The 21,316-nt window shown below is 37.9% G+C and overlaps 2 protein-coding genes across 6 annotated transcripts in view; one reads left to right on the top strand and one right to left on the bottom strand.

Moving 5' to 3' along the window:
* ABCA1 (ATP binding cassette subfamily A member 1) overlaps positions 1-6,322 on the top strand; it is a 114,670-nt gene extending 108,348 nt beyond the window's left edge. For all 4 annotated transcript variants that reach the window (XM_026718554.2, XM_087926460.1, XM_087926458.1 and 1 more), the window contains 3 exons: positions 1,069-1,161; positions 4,345-4,588; positions 4,816-6,322. In XM_026718554.2, the coding sequence (XP_026574339.1) occupies positions 1,069-1,161; positions 4,345-4,588; positions 4,816-4,956 (478 nt within the window). In that variant the 3' untranslated portion in view covers positions 4,957-6,322. The remainder of the gene's footprint in view (positions 1-1,068; positions 1,162-4,344; positions 4,589-4,815) is intronic.
* A 3,270-nt stretch (positions 6,323-9,592) lies between these two features.
* Positions 9,593-21,309, bottom strand: LOC113448024 (protein NipSnap homolog 3A-like). Of its 2 annotated transcripts, none has more exons than XM_026718556.2 (6): positions 21,059-21,309; positions 17,294-17,498; positions 12,676-12,834; positions 11,262-11,411; positions 10,187-10,273; positions 9,593-10,063 (listed from the first exon to the last, which is right to left on the bottom strand). In XM_026718556.2, the coding sequence occupies exons 1-6, from the start codon at positions 21,242-21,244 to the stop codon at positions 9,987-9,989; spliced, it is 864 nt and encodes a 287-aa protein (XP_026574341.2). In that variant the 5' UTR covers positions 21,245-21,309; the 3' UTR covers positions 9,593-9,986. The 2 variants fall into 2 exon arrangements, with proteins under 2 accessions (XP_026574341.2, XP_026574343.1); XM_026718558.2 differs by having other exon boundaries at positions 21,071-21,232.
* Positions 21,310-21,316: the final 7 nt, after the last annotated feature.

Below are 21,316 nucleotides of genomic sequence, written 5' to 3'. Positions count from 1 at the left end.
AGAATGTTCTTGATGTAAATTTTGCCAGAGGGAAAATGCACAAAAGTTTAATGGCACAACAGATCCAGCTGTTGTGATCCAGATGAGCAAACATAAAACAAAGTAGGGCAGAGTAGGCTAATCATCTTTTCTTCTTTTACATGTGACCACTTAGTAATAAAGCTGAAGATGCATTTTCTGAATTTTTATTTTATTTTAGGTAGCGAGGCTTGCTTAGACCAGCAGAAGGCAGCATATCCTCCTCCACAGCAATTTCTTTCTTATGGTCCTTGTTATTACATACACAGTATGCTTCTTATAGATCTAAGCTTTGTGTGTGTGAGAGAGACCAAGGAAAGCACTTGGGGTGTCGGGGGGAGGAAAGGTTTTTCTCCATGAAAACACTTGGATCTGTATGATACAGGTCCCTGCTAGAATGGCTAGCAGTGGGAAAGGGCTGGTTCTCTCACTTACAATATATTTTAATATCTTAAAAGATTCCAAAACTCTGCATATCCAGAGGTTCCCGTTTCTTGAGGAATTAAAACAGATGTGATTTCCAAAAATCACTAAATATGTATGGTTGTTAAAGGGAAAATTATCAGTATGAAGACAGTGGATTCCAAAGTTTATAAATAGATTTATATAATTAGGAAATGTGTACAATGGGAGATAATTTTAAACTGTTGTTTTAATAACATTTTTACTGGTTTTTCTCCTTTTTCATTGTTGATTTTTCTGTTTTCTTTTTCCTTTTCCTTTACCTTCATGATATTATAGCATCTATGTTTGGAACAATGAAAAACAAGGGCAAATTTGTACACATTTCTAGTTATTTTTCATGATGACATAATGAACTTAGTTCTATTAATGAATGAATGAATGAAATAATGAATTTTAAATTCTGACAATTCTAAACTAGTTCCCCTTTTTAGTTGTTATCCAATGTGTTTCTTTACATTTCTTTTTCCTTTCATGTAATTATTCTTTTCCTTTGTTATAATAAATACATCCCTTTTAAAAAAAACGCTGAATATTTATAATATATGATGAACGTGTATAATGAATCTGGTTTTCTTCCCCAAACAGCATGGAAGAATGTGAGGCGCTCTGCACTAGAATGGCAATCATGGTGAATGGGCGGTTCAGGTGCCTTGGCAGTGTCCAACACTTGAAGAACAGGTAAAGCTGCATGGTGCCTCATATTTTTATGCAAATATATGCACTTCTATTTTGAAAGATGGGTAACTCATGGTAAGGTTTTTATAATCACTTCAAAAAAAAAAAACTTTTGCATGAAGTCCCAAAGGTGCTTTTTCAGGCAACTGGACTTCTTGTTTTTTCTTTGAAGACGTTTCTCTTCTCATCCAAGAAGCTTCTTCAGCTCTGACCAGGATAGTGAGGAATGGAAGGATGCAAATGATCAGCTGTCTGCAAGGAATATAAAACCTTCCATTCCCCAGTATGCAGTCAGAGCTGAAGAAGCTTATTGAATGAGAAGCAAAATGCCTTCAAAGAAAAAACAAGAAAGTCCAGTGGCCTTCTGACAAAGCACTTTTGGGAAAACCATAACCTGGTCTTCCCAAAAGAATCTCTATAGGATTTTTGCAATGAAGTCAGCAATAGATTTATTTATAGGTTTTGGAGGAACTGTGATTATCTAATTTTCTGCAATATGCAGAGGGGAAAAACACAGTTAAAACATTTATGAGTGGGGTTGTCCAAGCTCTTCTTAAAAGCCTGAAATGGCTTTTTAAAAACCTTTGGATATTTCCTTCAGAGAGATAGACTGTAGATAGAATGCTCTATTTGTTTTCTTAAGTTTTCACGGGTACTTACATGTATGGTATTCAGCTTTGTTCGGGTATTTTTCCACATCATTATAGTTGCGCTTTTAAAGTTGTAGCAACGTTTCGGCAGAATCTCATCTGCCATCATCAGGCTTCTGTATTGTGTTCGTCTGTGAGTCAGACTTTCACAGATGTTTCAGTTTTAAATTTTGGGCTAGCCTACTGTTGTGCCAGAATGGTTTTTTCTTCATCCTGATTGGTTGGGAGTCTTGGTCTGTGTTTATTGGTCTTGGAGTTTGCTGTGTTCTGCTTGATTGGTGTTTCTAATATCTTCTATCTGTTTTGTGGCTTTTTTTGTCTTGACTGTCTGGCAACATTGTGTTTCCTGTATTGGAGGCTTTTAGTGCGGCTTGGCTCCGAGTAAATGGACAGCTATCATTTATTAGGAAGCTATGTTTCATCTGGGTGCCTGGTCGGGGTGTGTTTGAGCTGGAGGTATCGGGGGGGTCTGTTTGTGCCCAGGTGTTTGGCTGGCTTGTGTTGTGGAGATTTTTTGTTTGTGAGTGCAGGCTTCCAAATAATTGACAGTCTGGTGGAATCATCTCTTCTATTCATGCTTTCAGCTCTTTTGAAAATCTTTATGGCTTCTCTGATAAGTCTGTGGCTGGGGTTTTCTATAGTGGCTAGGGTTTTGGTGCCATTGAAGTTGATGCTATGACCTGTGGCTTTCATGTGTTGGACTAGTGAGGAAGTGCGTTCCAGCTTTTTTACTGCATTTTTGTGTTCATCCAGGCGGGTACTTATTCCTCTTTTGGTCTGTCCAATGTATGTGACAGGGCATGATGCACAGGGGACTTCATATATGCCTTGGTTTTCCAGGTCAATTTTATCTTTGGGGTTTCTTAGGATGGCTGCTATTTTTCTGTCTATTTTGAAGGCAGTCTTGGTGTAATGCCTGTAGAGTATCTTACTGATTTTGTCTGTAGTACCTCTTATGTAGGGCAGGGCAGCTGTTCCATAGGTCTGTTCATCTTCTAGGTCTCCATTATGTCTCAGTGTGTTTTTGTGGATCAAGCCAGTGATTTTGCTTTTGTGCAAGCCGTTGGCTGTCAGTACTTTAGTCAGGGTGCATAGTTCAGTCTTTATGTGTGTCTTGTCTGCCAGGCGTTTGGTTCTGGCGATTAGTGTTTTGGCCACAGAGTTTATCTGTGCTGGGTGGTGGTGGGATTGGGCGTTGAGATAGTGGTTGGTGTGTGTTTTCTTCTGGTATATGGTGTGTCCTAGTGTGCCATCTTTTTTTTGTAGATTAGTACATCTAGGAATGGTAGTTGTTTGTTTGTTTCCGTTTCCATGGTGAACTTGATTTTGGGGTGTGTGCTGTGATGAAGAAAAAACCATTCTGGCACAGCAGTAGGCTAGCCCCAAATTTAAAACTGAAACGGCTGTGAAAGTCTGACTCACAGATGAACACAATGCAGAAGCCTGATGATGGCAGATGAGATTCTGCCGAAACGTTGCTACAACTTTAAAAGCACAACTATAATCACGTGGGAAAATACCCGAACAAAGCTGAATGCCATAAATGTTCTATTTATGTACATACATATCTTATGATCAGAAATTTTTTCCTTATTCCTTTCCTGATTTAAGCAAAATTTAGGCAGCTGCAATTTATACTCATTACTTTTTATCCTATGTCCTGTGGTCACAGAAAATCATTCCTTTTAGGCAACTGTCCAGTTTTTCAATTCACCAATTTATTGATTGAATGTACTCACATTAACACTTAAGGAAGACAATGTGAAAAAAGGGCAAGTTTAATATTAAATTTTACCTATCTTCCTGGTAATATAAAGGGAATTGAAAGGATGTCAGAAAGTTAAAAAAGGGTATTTACTATTCCATCATTTAACTCTCATTGAAACTCTCAAGAACATTTAAGATTACAATATCTAAGCACATGCCTAATAAATTTAATCAGGTGTTTGCTGATCATATACAAATACTGGCATTGCTGTCCTTTTTGTTTATTAATGTGATGACTATAAAATAACTCATTCCTGGCATAGAATTTCCTGTAAAACACGTAGGATATAAAGACTTGTAAGCTTAACGTTTTCTGGATCAGTTATAAATCACTGAAAATGAAATAAGCTTGTTCTGAAAAGTGAAATTATTTCAAAATCACAGATACATCATTTTCCTGTGCTTGTCCAAATAAAGACACATCAGGACCTTGTTGTTTGTTACTTTTCATTTTTATGTTTAATTGTAAGTTGCGTGGACTGTTTGGCATTCATGCGAAAATAGTTAGTTAATACTTGAAAGTACATGGAGCCGTAATCATATCCTCATCAAAGAAATATGGTTGTCTAAATTTGATTTATCATGGATCAATGAGCTTTTCTCATTAACCACCAGGACTATGATTATGTGGCACCTTTGAAATCAATGGCATGTTTATTCAGGATCATTAAATGATCTGTGAGAAAGCCAGAAGACATTACAACTGTGATGTCTTTTTTTAAAACTTAGGCTAACCATGCTGAGCGTCCTTGCTTTCCTTATGTTTCAGGTTTGGAGATGGCTACACCATAATTGTAAGAATAGCAGGGGCTAACCCTGACCTAGCCCCTGTTGAGAACTTCTTCAAGCTCGCTTTCCCAGGAAGCGTGCTGAAGGAGAAGCATCACAACATGCTGCAATATCAGCTCCCATCCTCTCCATCCTCTCTGGCTAGGATATTTAGCATCCTCTCCCAGAACAAAAAGAGACTCCACATAGAAGACTACTCCGTTTCGCAGACCACACTTGACCAAGTAAGTTGATAGCATGAAATTTGGGGAAGGAGGGGAAAAAACAAATGCATCTCAAAATAAGATCTCGTTCCTCGATTGTCATCCTGAGCTCTAGTTTATTGACTTTCAGACTTCCATTAGTACCTTGGGTTCTTTCTGTTGGTTGATATTCGCAATAGGAGACAAAGAGGAATCAACATCTCCCTGCAATGATCTCGTTATTGATGCCCACTTTTTTCTTCTCTCAGGTATTTGTAAACTTCGCCAAGGACCAAAGTGATGATGACCACACAAAAGACTTGTCATTACACAAAAACCAGACTGTGGTAGATGTAGCTGTTTTGACTTCTTTTTTGCAAGATGAGAAGGTGAAGGAAAGCTGTGTATGAATAACCTTTCTCAGAAGGACGCAGTGGTCGCACTGAGCAGAAGGGGAAAACGTTCGTCCTTTCTGTATTATGGATGGGATCTTCCCAAGTGGAAACAGATCGAGACCGAGGAGCTGGAGATGGAAATAATAAATGGGACGTTGAACTGGTAATCATTCAATGCAATGCAACTCAATGCAAACGAAACAATATTCCATTACAGAGGCAGTGCCTCTGTGAGATGTTGCCTTGTTGTACTGTTCTCTAGTGAAAGACTTTAATTTAGCTATTCCTACATTATAATTCTGTGAAACTCTAATATGGTGCCACTTGCTGCTATGCTGTCTTCTGCTATGCTCCCAAGTTGTTTCTACTTAGTATGTTTTAAGAATTACGTAACCATAGTTCAAGAAGAGATTTGTGGCCAGTGATTTATTTATTCACCATGTTAAGGTAGGCACAGCCCCTTCCGCACAGGGAAAGGAATTGCTTGGGCACTACATCATTGCTGGCAATGTATGCATCAACAAAACCAGTGTCCAGCAGTCACACCCAGTGCACTATTGTGGCCTTATTTAAGTATTAGCTATTGGCCTGGTTGACCCATACATGCTTGAGGGGATTGGTATGACAACCATTAGGGGTCTTAGTAGTGAGCCATGAAGCACACCATCAAATCGGCTACTTTGAAGTCAATGTTTCTTAATGGCTTGTAGGAGAATCAACTATTAACCATGAAAGATCTGAGACAATTTCTCTCCTAATGGTATGGTGACCAATTGCTTGTTTTTCTTCCTTTTGCTTTTGTTATGGAACTGTTGCTGTTTTTAAATTTCTTTGATTGTTGATATGTCTATTTTCTTGTAAAAGTACTATCTGCAGGAGACTCAGCAATCTCTGAAGAACTCTCTATTATCACCCATATCAGAGTATCTGTTTTCCTGCCGACCACAATTAATTACATATAGCATTATTTCCATCCATATTGGAAAATTTTTCAGTTACACCATCACCTCCTACTTTGCATAGCAGAGATGATGTTTCAGGGTTTAAGTTGGAGAAAGCCCTCCAGAAAAAAAACAGCGGGGTGTCTTGAAGTCTTTGAGTTTCCATAGTCCTTCCGTTTCTCTTACTCCATGGCTATTATGTGACAGATACACTGATCTCCTACGCCTACTGAAGGTAGGCATTGAAAGTTGGACACGTGGATGACAAGCAACTAATATGTAATTTTTAAAAAAAAAATATGGTCCATTTTTCAACTGTTTATTTGGAAATTTATATGGAATCTTTTTTTCCGTCAGCTCAGACAGTATCTTTAATAAAAAAAAAAAACTAGGAGAAACAAATTGGCTACAAACATCTTTTTGTAGTACTGGATAACCAACACAGTTGGCATATACTAATATTTCAGACATGTCCCAAGTCAGGTAAAATTCTGAAATGATTAGTTGCATTAAGTCCTTTTGAAGTCAGCAGGATATCTGAATCCTGCTCACCTTATTTGCACCCAACTTTCAATGACTGTGATTTAGTTTCTCTCTCTCCTCCTCCTCCCTCTCTCTCCATATAAGTAGCTATTTTTTTCTACAAATATAAATGCTCTATTTTAGTATAATTTTAAAACACATTTGCAAATTTAACACAATTCAAACGGAGGTAAACATTAATTGTACAATCCCTTGACACAACAGTAACTCAAAATAACTAACTTAAGAGTTAAAGGACAACTGTGCAAATTTGCAACGTAAGGCTGAAATTCTAGGCAGGGTGACCTGGCAGTTAGCTCTACTGATCACAATGGGACTTCAGTACAGGAATAATTGCATTGTATTCCCATTGCTTTCAGTGGGGAGCCTTGAAATCCTTACTTACCTGTTTCATTAGAAATACCGTATTTCCCCATGTATAAGCACCCCCTTTGTATAAGCCACCCCCCCAATTTTTGGACTGTGAAGTTTTGAAAAAAATATTTTATTAGAGAAACAAGTTATGAAGAAAGAAAATTTACAAAGAAACAAAATTCGACGTCTAGATCTACAACTTCGGTCATGACGCCGAAAGCGGTGCGGGCGACGCTAGCAATCTACGCATCGGAACGAGAGTAGGAACGAAGCATTCAGGCCGATGCCTAGCGTATGCATTTCTATCGTGTACTGCGTCTCGTAATCGTATCATCACGTACAATTTTTACAAAAAGTATAGCATACTGCTGGAAAACCAGTTTATTCCTACTTTATTATTTTATGCATTTTTCACGTATAAAAGTGTACCTGCTTTGTATATGCCACCCCTACTTTTTGGGCTTGAAAATTTTGGAAAAAGGGTGGCTTATACATGGGGAAATACGGTAATGGTTTCTAGAAGTGCTTCTTGCTAAGAGTGGAGATCCAGGCTAGGTTTGTTCCACACAAGATACTAGCAAATCACTGCATACAAATTTTCCTCTGTATCAGATAAGTTAGCCAAAATTATCCTCATTGGTCTCTGTGGTATGATATAAAACCACTAGTCAAGGAGCTGAGCAAGAATATTTACTTCGTGTTATGTGATTAAAATTGCTGTTACCCTTCTGCAGTATTTGTGATACTGTAAAGGTAGTTTTATATATTTCTTACCGAAGTTAACACGTATAGTAAGTCCCTATTACTGTGCTTTTCCTCCCAGTTCTGTCCCAGTCCCCTCCCTCCTCTAATATGATTGGTCCTTCATTCCAAGCACTTTATGCTGGCTGCAATGGGATCTATTTTTGCACTGGAATATCTTCTAAACTTTGCAAAACAATAGAGCAGTTTCACATATACGCAAAAACAATCTTTTAAGTTAAAAAAAAATCTTTCAATGGACATTTTCATGGAAAAATATATATATATTTGTATTGCTAATAACTTTGTGAACTATTAATAGGCATCTGTTAATTGCCTTGTATCAAGTAAAGAATAAAAGTGTTGCTGGTCTACAAATCATGAAGAGTTCATGAGATTTATGTTAATATAAAAATTGTAGGTAAAAAATGGTATGGTTCTCTATTTCTCAATAACAACGTATTGTATATTTATAGTAGCTGGCTAATGCAGAATTAGAAGATGCAGCGTATGCTTTATTAAAAAATGAATTCCACTGATTAACTGAATTCTAATCTAAGGACAAAGATATTCCTGAAGAAGCAATTACATTGTAACCTGAAGAGGTCTGCATAATACGAAATGAAAAATTTTCTGAGTATGGTTCAGATTATTGGGTTTTACAGCTAGTCTTGGATTTACAATCGTAACAGAGTTCAGAATTACGGTTGTAAGTTGTGGTGGCTATGAGGCTTGGTTGTGGTGTGTCAATTTTAGGGCATAAATTAGCTTTTCACCTGGTGATGCTCCATCTGAAAACTGGGAAATTGTGGTATTGTCTTCACCAGCTGGGATCAAAGTAGGTTCTGGAGATCACAGAAATTATGACTCTCGTGCCACCAGGGCCACACATAGCTGGTTCTGACCTCTTTGCTAAAATCCCAAAATTCCATGGGATTGTAGAGTCACTGTGTAGTCCCAGATGCTATAATTTATTCATATGGCATTTGCTATTTTTCTCCTCCCTCCCTTCTACATTTTTTGTCCATGGCTTACTGGAGGTCCCCCCCACGTTCCCCTGGCAAAATAATTTCTTGTTTAATAGCATCGAGTGTTTCTTTGGGTCCAGTTGACTAGTTGTTTTCCATCTGAGTTGTTTGGAATAGATCTCTGCCATCCTTGCCCTTTCACTTCAGGAAACTTCAGTTGTGCGAACCATAGACTTCCTCTTATACAGCCATAACAAAAGAAGGCATGACATGTAATAAATTCCAGTTTCAATACCGAAAGATTAAACGAGCAATATCTTTTAAATAAGGGAAATAGTGTCAATCCTTTAACATCTAAAATAAATACCTGCATGCACTAAAGCATAGCCCTCAAGAGGACATTTTCCCTCTGATGGCCTAATTTACTGCGGAACAGAATTTGGTTTACTGGCCTATGTATTTTAACTAAAGTAACTTCGTGTACATATACACTCAGAGCCAGGAACATCCTTCAAAGCAAGTCCCCCCCCCAAAAAAAGAACCCCCAATCCCTGCCTGCTTTAATGCTTTGAAAAGCTGAAGTGCTAGGCAAAGCATTTCTTTAAAATGTTTTGCACAGCCCCAATGAGTGGAGTTTTGTGCGGCATAAAAATGGATTTACTATCCTGGGTGCTATGCGCTGTGCTGGACAAAGAATTGTTCTTCATGTTTGTCACCCTTGGCTGCAGGATGTTTCTGTTTTCCATTGTGCATACCTTGATTTCCCAGCAAAGCTATCAAAGCATGATGCAACAAGGGTTTTGCTTACCAGCTGGCTTGTCACAGAGCATGTTCATACTTACAGCTGAAAGGGTATGACTGGCCAAGGCCATACATCTGGCTTCTGTGCCTTAAGAGGAAACTAACTCCTGGGTCTCATTAACCCTAACATCACACTAGTTCTCTGGGCTGTGCTAGAAGGGGATGAATACTACTACAAAACCATTTGATTTCCCATTAACGAACTTTAAAAATGTCAACCACATTTTAAGAACACTTCAATATGGGAGTCATGACTAAAATCGGAAGTCACACCTGTTATTTCAAATAGAAATAGAAACGATATGTATTTCAAAAAGCCATTTTATTGTTTCCATTTCAACAATTTCATTTCAGGCACTGCTATCTGAATGATTGCTTCAAAAGTGCAAAAATGTGTATGCTACATAATATGCTACTACTGCGAGTGACTCTCTCAGAATAAATCAGTTTATTCCATTTCTGCATTTGAACACATGGAATACATACTCTGAATACATGGAAATTTTTACTTGATTTCCCCCCCCCCGCCCCCATTTCCCATTTCCCGGAAGAGAAATAGGTATATGATTGCTACCAGAAAGAGAGATTAGGTTTTAATCATATTTTATAAACGGGGAAATATAGCTGGACTATTAAAATCCTTAGATGCTCTTGACGGTGCAATGAAAAATATTTTTTGTCCCATTAAGCACTGCATTTATTTCAATGGCGAGAATGCTATAGGAAGCAGGAGACTGTTCTGCTGGGATTCCAGGAATCGAACGCTTTCTCGAACTAAAAGTAAATCACACAGGCAATTAAAAGGTTAATAGTGGTATATGTGTGTGTGTGTGTGTGTGTGTGTGTGTGTGAAATAAAGAATCCCAAAGGGAAAAAAATGAGAAATCTTTCACTCACCAGCTGCTACTAACCGAGGATCCTCATGGGCATAATGTCTTCCAGCTGCCCGACTATCTGGACTCTCATTCCACCAAAGCACATGAACTACAAAGACAGAAAACTGCAACTCAATAACAGTATGAATTAATAGGCAATGTGATTATTAAAATAGGTTTTGCTGAATAATCTTTATTCGGAACACCATACCCCTTGCTGTGGATGGTACTCACTGATATTGTGTATCAAAGAAATCCTTTCAATTCACACACACCACTGGAACACTACTGATAGTCACAGCAAATGCATGGCTATAAGCATAGGATACTGGCATATGCAATAGCATTAATTATTATGGTTCTCATGTATTCAATAATGAAATGACTGAAGAGATTGAACTGTTAATTGAATTAAATATTAATGAAGTTAAATTATTAATTATGTCAAATACTTAAATAATTGAATGGATTAAATTATTAAAGATTGTAACCAAATGTTTCAATCATAATTATTAGTTAAAGTGATAAACCAATGAACAGAGTCAACTTATTCTTGTCACATAAGAGAACCTGTGTTTTCTGTCTTCATTCCTAATCATTTTATCAGTGCTCAAATTCTAAGCATGGACTAAAACAGAACTTCTCTTAAGAGGCAAAGAAACTGATCATTCCTCTACAAAAGTATAAAAGATACTAACCTGATTTTGGCACTGTCACACAATTTTTCATTGAGTGACAGAGTCCCAGTCCGAATACCAATCTCAACTGTGGTCAATAAACCAGGACTACCTGTAGTATATTTCCCTTACAGGTAAACTTTTCCTCTGAGCCAAGTCTGATTCCAGGCAGCTTTCTGAACACATCCATCCAGACCTTTTGGCAACACTATGCCTTGTTTGAAGGGATCTTTCAATTTTCTACACTAACCTTTAACCCCAAAATTCCCTGGCAAGTCTCCAATCTAAGTATGAATCAGATCAAATTTTGCTTAGCTTCAAGCCCAGATGAGATCTGCCCTGAACTGAAGGGTGTGTTTCCTTACCTTGCCTAAAAGATAGAAGTCCTATGTTGTACTGAAATCTGATAAGCAATCATACCTCGGTTGAGTAGTCCATATTCAGTATGGAAGACCCCAATCAGCTTAGTATATCCACTGTTTATATGAGCTTTAATTGCAGCTTTAAAGGACTGTCCCCATACTGCTGGTCCACCAGGCTTCATCTGGAAGGTGACCAACTCATAGATTCCTGGGAGGGGAAGGGAGTAGCAACACCAGAAGAAAAAGATTCAGAATTTGTTAACGCCCTCTCAATAATATCATGCACATATTCTTGGAAATGAACACAGATTTTGTACAAGAATGGAATTCAGTACCAAGAATTTCCGAAGTGTTTTGTTTTTTAAAATTTCTGGTCCTTGATAAAATGGGACAGTTGAAATATTATGAAAACATTGAGTATATTTAAACAAGAAAATAATAAAAATGTTGGCAGAAATACTGAGGTACTACAATACCATCTATAAAGCCTTAGTAAGACCACACCTAGAGTACTACATCCAGTTTTGGTCACCACACTATAAAAAAGATGTTGAGACTCTAGAAAAAGAGCAACCAAGATGAATAGGGGACTGGAGATTAAAACATATTAATAATGGTTACAGGAACTGGGCTTGGCTAATCTAGTGAAGAGAAGGACCAGAGGAGACATGATAGAAGTCTTCCAATATTTAAGGGTCTGCCACAGAGAGGAAGGGGTCAAGCTATTTTCTAAAGCACCCAAAGGCCAGACAATGAATAATGGATGGAAACTGAACAAGGAGAGATTCAACTTGGAAATAAGGAGAAAATTTCTGACAGAACAATCAACCAATGGAACTTGGAGGTTGTGGGAGCGTCATCACTTGAGACTTTCAAGAAGAGATCGGACTCCCATCTGTCAGAAATGGTGTAGGGTCTCCTGCTTGGGCAGGGGTTGGGCTAGATGACCTACAAGGCCAACTCTGTTAATCTGTTATCTGTTACATGGAAATCTTACGTGCTATTATTATTTTTCAATTGAAATGTAGTTTTTTAGGAATTCTAATAGGCTGTCAGAGGACCTCTATAGAGGGCTCAACACCTTTAAAGCTGTGTGGACTTCAACCCCCAGAATTCCCCACACAGACTAAAGTTGCTAAGATTTCTGAGTTGCTGTTCTAAAGTGTGATTATGTATTGTGTACACTGTACTTGCCAGATGTGCAAATGCACATTTTTCCTTCATGAACTAAAATGATATTTTAAGCTGCACAATAATTAACAGGGATAGAAGTGAGCACGTACTTTCAGTAGCTGGGCTTCCAGAGGTTTTCAAAAGGAGCCACAAACAATTACTATAATTAAACAGCTATGGGGCGATTGGCTTTAAGCACAAAGTGACAGAACTGCACTCGAGAAAACCAGCCAGTCTACACATTTAAAAATGCCAAAATACCCAGTGTCTCAATTACAGTACATGCACATTCAATGTACCATCTTTTTCAGAGTTGCCAAGTTCACACCAGGGGACCAGGTAAGTAATCTCATTCTCTTGTTTGTCCAACAAGGGCAGCATGCGAGAGATGTATTTTTCCTGCCATTCTTGATCTTTGGTTAATGCTGTACGGACCGCAGCCCTCTGTGCAAAGCTCTCTATAAACGAGGAAAGATACAGTAAAGTTAGACATCCGCATTTAGCCATCTAGTTTGTTATTTGCATTTTTCAGAACGTCAAACTTGTTGCTCTTTCATAGTCATTACTTCTTGTTCATCTAAAATCAGCTATTTTTTTTAGATTTCAGATTTTATTAAAGCCACTGTTTGTTGTTATATTCCCATGACAGATTTATCCTGTTTTTTAACATTCATTCTTGCTTAGAACCTTACATTTTAAAACACTTTTTAAAGGAACATAATAAATTTAGTTATTTACAACTAATAATATATTAGTATATGAAGTCCTTGGTATGTTTAACAACCTTTGTTTAGTCATATGTATTTTATTATTATGACTACCTGTTCTTCTTGCCTCTCTTTTGTGGTTCTCTATATACTTTCCTTAACATCTAATAAAAATATGTCAAACAAGAAAACAAAATGTACCTATGATAAATTCTTGTGCTTCTGATTGAACTCTAAAAAAAATATTCTAAATCAATCTCACCAGTTTGTCTGTGATCATTAAAATGCTGAGATATTTGACACTGGGAGATCTACTGTGGATATGCATCTTCCTTAAGGCAAGCTTGACTTCTAGTGTTCCTATAAAACCTTCATGTTGTTGCTGCTGCTGCTGCTTTGTTGTTGTTTCGCAGCAGAATCAAAATATTGGCCACTGGCTTCTTCTATGTTTTTTAACTTCCCAGTCCGGCTTAACACTACCCTGGCATTCTCTAGTGGTCTCCTCTGCTTAGCTTCTCAGACCAGGCAAGGCCTAGATGGGCTCTGTGAACTACTGAACCAAGCAAGCACACTAAGAACTGAATAAAAGATTAATTAATGAAGGTCTTAAGATACCACTCAAAGTCTTGATTTCAAATTCTAATTAGAATATTACAGGCAATGCCCTTTAACACCATGTGTACAACCAGGGAGCCATTCACATTCTAACCAGCTGGATAGTCCTACCTTATTATTTAAGACAACAGCTCCTTCACCAATTCACCTGGGAATCATGATTAAGAGGTGGAGAAAGTCCATCTCTTCCTCAAGGCAAGCTTGACTTCTCTTAAAATCTGAGAAAAATATTTAATTCAGTGCAGTTGCTGAAATCTCTGTAACCTTATCTTAAAAAAGCGTTTCTCAACTTTGGCAACTTTAAACTATGTGGACTTCAACTCCCAGAATTTCCAAGTCAGCTGGCTGGCTGGGGAATTCTGGGAGTTGAAGCCTACACAGCTTAAAAATGCCAAGATTGAGAAACATTGTCCTAGACGACTTCAATAAATTTAGCTAAAGAAAATTGGGAAGATGCCTGCTTTTTGCAGAAGTGGAACAGTCAAGAACCTGACATTAATCCAAGCATCTGGATTATTTTCCCTCTTTAGAATTCAGCGTAAGCCCGAACATCCGGTTTGCAGCGCTTCGGGGCAAGCAGGAATCTGCGACTGTGTGTGGTTTCTGCCTGTGCTCGCTGCCCGAGTGCCCTGAGCCAGCCGGCTTCAGGGCTAGCCACCTCCGTAGAAGATGGTGAAGATAGGGGGGACCTGGCAGGGTCGAGAGATATCACACCTCTCTTCCCTAGCCGGCTAAACCCCCTTTTCCGAAGGCAGCTGAGCGGCGGTCAGAAATGGCCGCCACATAGAAGCACTCAGCTGGAAAAAGAAAGTGCAGGAGGAGCTGTGAAGAAGTGAAAGTGTTTTTTTGCTGACCGGGATAAAGCAACAGCGAAAGTACCCTGGAACTTAAAATTTGCCAAAGATACATCGTTTCCAGAGATTTACAAGCGGCAAATGGAAGTTTAAAAGGGAAAGTTTTTCTTTCTTTTCACTCTGCTTCCTAATGTGACAGTGAATAGAACCACAAGAGAAATCGGAAAACCCGCATTGGAGGTAATTAAATGCTAAAGGGATAAGGATTTCTGAACATTTAAAAAAAAAAACACCTTTTTTGCTGTAAGTGGGAAGGGAGAGGGAAAAAAATTGGAGCAGAATTTGAAAGTAAGGAGGAGATTGCCTAGAATTTTAAAGAGCTATTACATATTAACAAGACTTCTAAATGATACATTTTAACTGGAACTTTGTGACTAAACAGTAACCTCAGAAAGAGAAAGAGAAGAAAGTACTAAAAGAAACAGCTTATTTGGATTGTTTGGTGATTTTGGAACTTTTGGGAACTATCTTTGATTAAAAGCACTTGGGTGGCTGTTTTGGAAAAACTGTTTTTCTCTACAATGGCATCACTTGTGGATGAATTGAAAATTGAATACCAAAAATACAAAAAAGAAGAACAAGAAGGGAAAGATTCTCTTGGCACTCCTTTTCAATTTTTAGAAATGGCAGTTTGCACTTATGAAAAACTGACTGCGCAACAGAATGACTGGGATAAAGAAGAAGCCAACTTTGATGAACAAGTGACTCTATTTGGGAAGGAAAGGAGAAAGAGGAAAAGAAAAAGGGGACTTTAAGATTTGAAAAAACAATGAAAAAAAGAGAAAAAGGTGAAAAGTGGATACAATGTTAGAAAACAACAGAAAGGGGGAAAGCAGAAGAAGAAAAGGGAGATGGAGAGACAAGGGGGTAAAAAGGGCAAGGAGAGGAATAAGCAAGGGAGAAAAGAAGGGATGAGAAGCCTCAATGGTGGGGAGCAAGATGTAAAGAAACAAAATTCTTTTAGAGACAATGGGTAAACTTAACTGAAAAAGGGATTATGCAAAGGTACATAAGATTGTATTCTTATATTTGTATTCAGAAACAATGTTAGAAAATTGGAAACAACATGTAATCAAAAATGGGATAAAATATTTAGTGTAATTTAGTGAATTTTTTGTGAAGAAAAAGAAGGCAATGAAATAAATGAGAGAATTGAAATAGGAGAAATGGGAACATTTTAATGAAATAATGATTTAAAATATGTGATGTGCGGGGGGAATAACTATGGAAAGTATAAGTGTTCCCATAAAAGTATGATATTTAATTGAAAAATAACGTGTAAAAAGTTTAAGATATAAATTAATATTAATATTAATGATTAATTTGTATTGGCATTGATAGTTGTTTTAATTACATCATATACGTATAATTTTTTTTTTCTATAAAATACATTGTGTAATTTTAGAATGTACTAAACAGAATCCCAATGCAAGTTATGTATTATATTAAGTATTATAAATTTAGGGGAAAGAGTTAAAGGCGTCATACTCCAATCAGTGTACAGGAGAAGTTTTCTTTAAAGAGAAAAGATAAATGGATAGCTGGAAACAGAACAAAGAATAATAAGTATTATGATTTGAAATGAGATGAGATAAATAAAATAAAACTAAGAAAGTTAAAAGAGGTGAGAAGTTATATAGAAAATTGAAAATGGTAATAAGATATGGAATGGTATATAAAATGAATATGAATTTGTGTCTGTACGAAGAGTTGTAACCCGGGATCAAGCAGCTTTCAGAAAAGATGTTTTATGTTTTTATATTTTATGTTTTGTTTGTTTGTGTATTGTCTTTGAAAATCAATAAAATTGTTTTTTTAAAAAAAGAATTCAGCGTAAGCCCCAGATTCCTTACCCTTAATCAACATGTAACTCCTTAGTTAATGAATGTGTAATCTTTCACTCTTATTTTCAGACTACAACCAATACCATTTCCTAGACTAAAAACAGAATACAGGAGACATGTTCTTTGTTTGGGAGTTTACTATTTTGGTAGGTAAGAGAGCAGTCTGTGCTGCCCACAGAACCCGAGAACACAAAAGTTCCAACAAGAAAGGGGCTGATGGGGGCTTGAAGGCTGCTTACAAAATCAAATGAGCCTATAGCATTCCCTATAATTTTGAAGCCATATTGATTCCAAATTTCGATGCGCACTCTGACAGAAAAGCATTTTGTCAACTTTAAAGCAACTAAATTGTGAGTAACAGCTTCTACTGGATTACAATAAACAAGTCATGAACTAGTGGTTGTTAAGTAAGATTTTGGCTCCTGAGGGATGATGTTTGGTTCCTTACCTGTTTCTAAGGCTTCTTATTTAAATTGCCCTGGTGGTACAGGGAGTTTTCTGCAGTGAATTTTTTTATACTAGTTGAATAATCTGAAGACATCCCATATCCCATGGGAACCCAGAATAGCAATCTTATTACTTAATCCACTACATGATAAGTACTATAATACACCTATGGAAACAGTGTAAACACTCCTCCGCCACCTCCAAAGTGAGACAAGTCATTCTCTTAGCCTTTCAAAAGTGCACCTGGTTCTGCCTACTGGCACGGGAGCCTAAGATGTCATGCAACCCTGGGGGTGGTTGGTAGGTTTGAAGGCCTTTTAACTTTGCAATTGTTCTTCTTAACTCTGTAACTATGATTTTTGTGTTTTATTTATAAAGCACTCAGAGGCAGAGAAATATGATGAGCAGTGCAGAAATTTCATAAATAATATAAAATGATGTATACAGTACCATATTTCCAAATGTGGAAAACTTTATTCAGTTCCCCAAATTCTAGAGTCCAGTATCCAACCATTGGAGAATGAGCAGTGCGAAGGTGAATGGTTTTACTGGTGAGGTCCAGAAAATCTTTCATCTTGTTTGGCTTAATTGTGTAAGTACGAAACTCATAAAATGTGCCATCTGCCTGTCGTGGCCCTGTGGCAAAAGATGAAGCCTGAAAATAAACAAAAGATACATACATAAATGTTGATGAATAATATTAATAAATTATTTATTCAAATAAATATGAATGCAAATAACCCACAATGTTGGGTTTTTTTTCACATTTGCAATGTGATGTGAAAAAGTAAGCAAAAGACTATCACAGTCTTTTCCAATCTGGTGCCACAAAATATAGAATCTGAAATTAAACCCATTTTGAGGCAAAGGACTAGGGAAGACCAGGGAAAGCTGGATTGCTATAATAATAATACTGGCCAGAATTCCCAAATAAAGATACACTCGTTTTTTTAATACAAAAGAATCAGATAAACTGTGAAAATCACTGTCAACAGATATGGCACCAATGGATGGTTGAAAATGGTTTAAAAGGAAACAAATATTCACAGGCTTTAGTATCAATGGACAGTAGGGTTAATGGTTATAAGTAGGATACTGAGTAACAGAAGCTGAGAAGAGATTCTTGTGTGTTTATACATTCTTGTAACAATCTGAATGGCTGTGGGGTAACACAAATTGCTGGATTAAACAAGTGTGTGTTTTATTATTAGATTCTTAGAACATCTTATTCCCTGGTTACCAATGTCAGCCTTGATTTTTGACCCTTCAATAAAAAGCTACATTTATTACTTTCAGCTTATGCACAAAAGTGCTGTTCTTATCTCACTGGATGCAAACACTGCCACTAGGCCAAAAGGCAGTATGTTCCAGTTTTGTTGCTGCAATGGGTGAAAAAAAGCCACTGTCATCGATCAACCACGGCTTCACACAATTACAAACCCTGCCAATGATTTCAGCAAACTGTAATTCTATAGGACTTTGTACAAGCCTGTAATTTTAGAGTTGTAATTTGGCCCCTTTTAATCTTACAGGTATCATTGCTGTACAAACACCAGAGAAGCTACTGCACTGATATCACTAAACTGGATTTATTTTGCAATTTAAAAAAAAATCTATGGAGCAATAAGGTCATCTTTATTCTCTAAACATTTTCTCTCATTTCTGTTCAAGCTGGTAGTATTACACTAGCAATCACTCAATGCAAAGCACTGATTGCTCTACCTGATCTGACTAAAGATAGAAAAAAACAAAAACAAAAAATGACAGTGATAATATTAATTTCAGTAAGTTATTAGATAAAACAAAACGTATACAATAGTGGAGCTAGATTATTCACTAATTACTTTTGAGTCTCAAGGATGTAAACAGTGCTTTTTAACAAATGAAAACATTTTAATCATATTATTTCCCTTTAGTTTTATTGCTGTATTTTGCCTTCTTAAAAGTTGCTGGCAACAGAGCATTACAGGTGAGATACAGAGCCTTCAGAACAAAAGGAGTAATAGAAGGGATAGTGAATTTGGACTGCAACATTTGAAATGATCACTAGATGGCAGAAAAGAGATAAACTTGTATCTTGTATTTATCTGTTGCTGCCATCTAGTGGTCAACTTGATTTTGCAGTCCAGATTGAATAGCCCTTCTGTTAGAAGTCTTCAACTGCCCTGAAGTATTCCTCCCATAGTTTCATCACAGCCACAATGCAATATTTTACATTCCACTTTATATATCAAATGTGGCACTTCTGGAAAAAATGTTTTGTATCAAGCTAGCCAAATGCCCCACAGTTATAAAAAAGCAGTTTTAGAACAATGCATATATTTTTATTAAATCAAGTTCAGGAAAATGAGGGAAATATAACAAGATTATAGAGCTGAACTAGTTAGAACACAGAAAGCAGAAAAATCAGTTCAAAACTGCTTACATATGCAAAAATTACTGGATGGCCTTTGGCTTTTTGTTAATTATGTTAACATAAATAACAAATTATTTGATGGCAAAGGCAGTTATAATGCAATTAATGACATATCGACGAATAAGCAACAGAACAAAATACTGCAGAAGCAGGAGGGGGAAATGCATGTGGAACACTTTTATTTTTTAAGAAATAAAAACAAATCGGGGGGGGGGGAGTTTACATGCATACATACATTCACAGCTAGATCAGCCCTACATTGGTTCTGCAATAGCAATGTGTTTGGTGTAGTGGTTAAGATGCTGGCCTAGAAATCAGGATACTGTGAGTTCTAATTCTGCTTTAGACATGAAAGTGGCTCTCTCTCACTCCAATCCACCTCACAAGGTTGTTGTTATTGTGATAAAAATAAGAGGAGGAAGGAGTATGATATATGTTTTCTGCCTTGAATTACTTCTAAAGCAATAGGCATATAAAAAAAATCAAATAAATGTCATCTTGTGTGCAGGAGTACTTATTCCTTTACAAATAAGGATTCTTTTGACACTAACACAGCAAACGTTAAGGCTCCATATTTACAGAAGAGTGGATTTAGCAAGTGTAGCTGCTGTCTTGTTTCCCCATCACTTTTGTTAGTTTAAAAGTTTCCCCATCACTTTTGTTAGTTTAAAAGTGATTTCCTAATCATCAGCCCAAACCTGTATTTTGGAGTACGTGGAAGATGATGGTTTAGAATGAATATAGGTAGTCCTCGACTTACAACAGTTTGTTTACTGACCATTCAAAGTTAGAATGGGACTGAAAAAGTGATTTATGACTGTTTTTCATACAGTTGTTACTAACCTGAAATAGCAATAGACGTATATACCACTTTATAGTGCTTTCCAGCCCTTTCTAAGCGGTTTACAGAGTCAGCCTATTGCCCCCAACATTCTGGGCCCTCAATTTACCGACCTCAGAAGGAATGTAAGGCTGAGTCAACCTTGTGCTCATGGGGATCGAACTGCCGAACTGCATGATTCACTTAGCAACTGTGGCAAGAAAGGTGGTAAAATGGGGCAAATCTCACTTAACAAATGTCTCACTTAGCAACATAAATTTTGGGCTCAGTTGTGGGCCGTAAGTCAAAGACTGCCCGTAAAGAGGAAGATGGTAGAATGGATGACAACATCAGTGGAGAGGCAACAAAGGAGAATAGGAAGGGATGCATGTCTTAAAGCAGGGGTCTCCAACCTTGGCAACTTTAAGACTTGTGGGCTTCAGTCCACAAGTCTTAAAGTTGCCAAGGTTGGAGAGCCTGTCTTAAAGAATTTGTGGAAAAATACTCTTTTTTCCCGGGTTTTTGTTTTTGTTTTGCTTCCTTAACTGCTAGCACTTTGTTTCAAACACTAGAAAAGTCAAGGCAAGACAGAGAAGCTTTGATCCACTTTCTTTCTTCAAACCCTTTTTCCAACCCAAACTCAAGTCCTGATCTGAATTGGGGATCAAGTCTTTTTGCATCCAATAGAAATTTCCTTCCAGCGGACTTCTTTCCTCCTATAGCTTCTTCAGCTCTTTTGTCCTCTCCTCACCGCTCCTTTTCTCTGCAGTTAACAGCGAGCGGGCAAAGATTAAACAACAACAGCAGCAGCAGCAGCAGCAGCAGCAGCAGCCGCCTTGCCGAGCATCTCTTGCAGGGCCGGCCCCACCTGTTGGACCTCTGCCTGCCTGCACCTCACACAGGAACGGGAAGAAGACGGCGCTCGTCCCCTGCCTCCGTCCTCCACCCCAAGCGTCTCCCTCTCCTCCCTCCCTTTTACCTGAGCACCCACCACTCGCGCCGCTCCCGCGACACCTCTGAGGAGAGCCCGGGGGCCCCTCATGGCCTGATTGCCCGGGCGCCACAAAGATAGTAGCGCTGCAACAACAGCCACGGCACGTAGCCCAGCTAAGGGCGGGGAACGTCCACTTCCTACAGCGATCTGGCCCGCCCGCCGCCGCCGCATCGAGGCGAAGCATAGGCCGAGGCGAACCTCGTAGCCGCCTCCTCACTAAGCGCAGCCAAAGCGATCCGCCTC

Source organism: Pseudonaja textilis, chromosome 2, assembly GCF_049901715.1.
Source record: "Pseudonaja textilis isolate UNSWEBS1 chromosome 2, rPseTex1.2, whole genome shotgun sequence".
NCBI lineage: Eukaryota > Metazoa > Chordata > Lepidosauria > Squamata > Elapidae > Pseudonaja > Pseudonaja textilis.
The sequence above is the reverse complement of the archived record's forward strand: the minus strand, read 5'-3'. Positions and strand labels throughout refer to the sequence as shown.

What these genes read in the sequence shown, in the direction of transcription:
- LOC113448024 (XM_026718556.2), bottom strand. Translation starts at nt 21,244, where the DNA reads ATGCGGCGGCGGCGGGCGGGCCAGATCGCTGTAGGAAGTGGACGTTCC. An exon ending in CGCGAGTGGTGGGTGCTCAG is followed by an intron (nt 17,499 to 21,058) that starts GTAAAAGGGAGG and finishes GTTTATTTTCAG; the next exon opens with GCTTCATCTTTTGCCACAGG. An exon ending in TTTCCACATTTGGAAATATG is followed by an intron (nt 12,835 to 17,293) that starts GTACTGTATACA and finishes CCTCGTTTATAG; the next exon opens with AGAGCTTTGCACAGAGGGCT.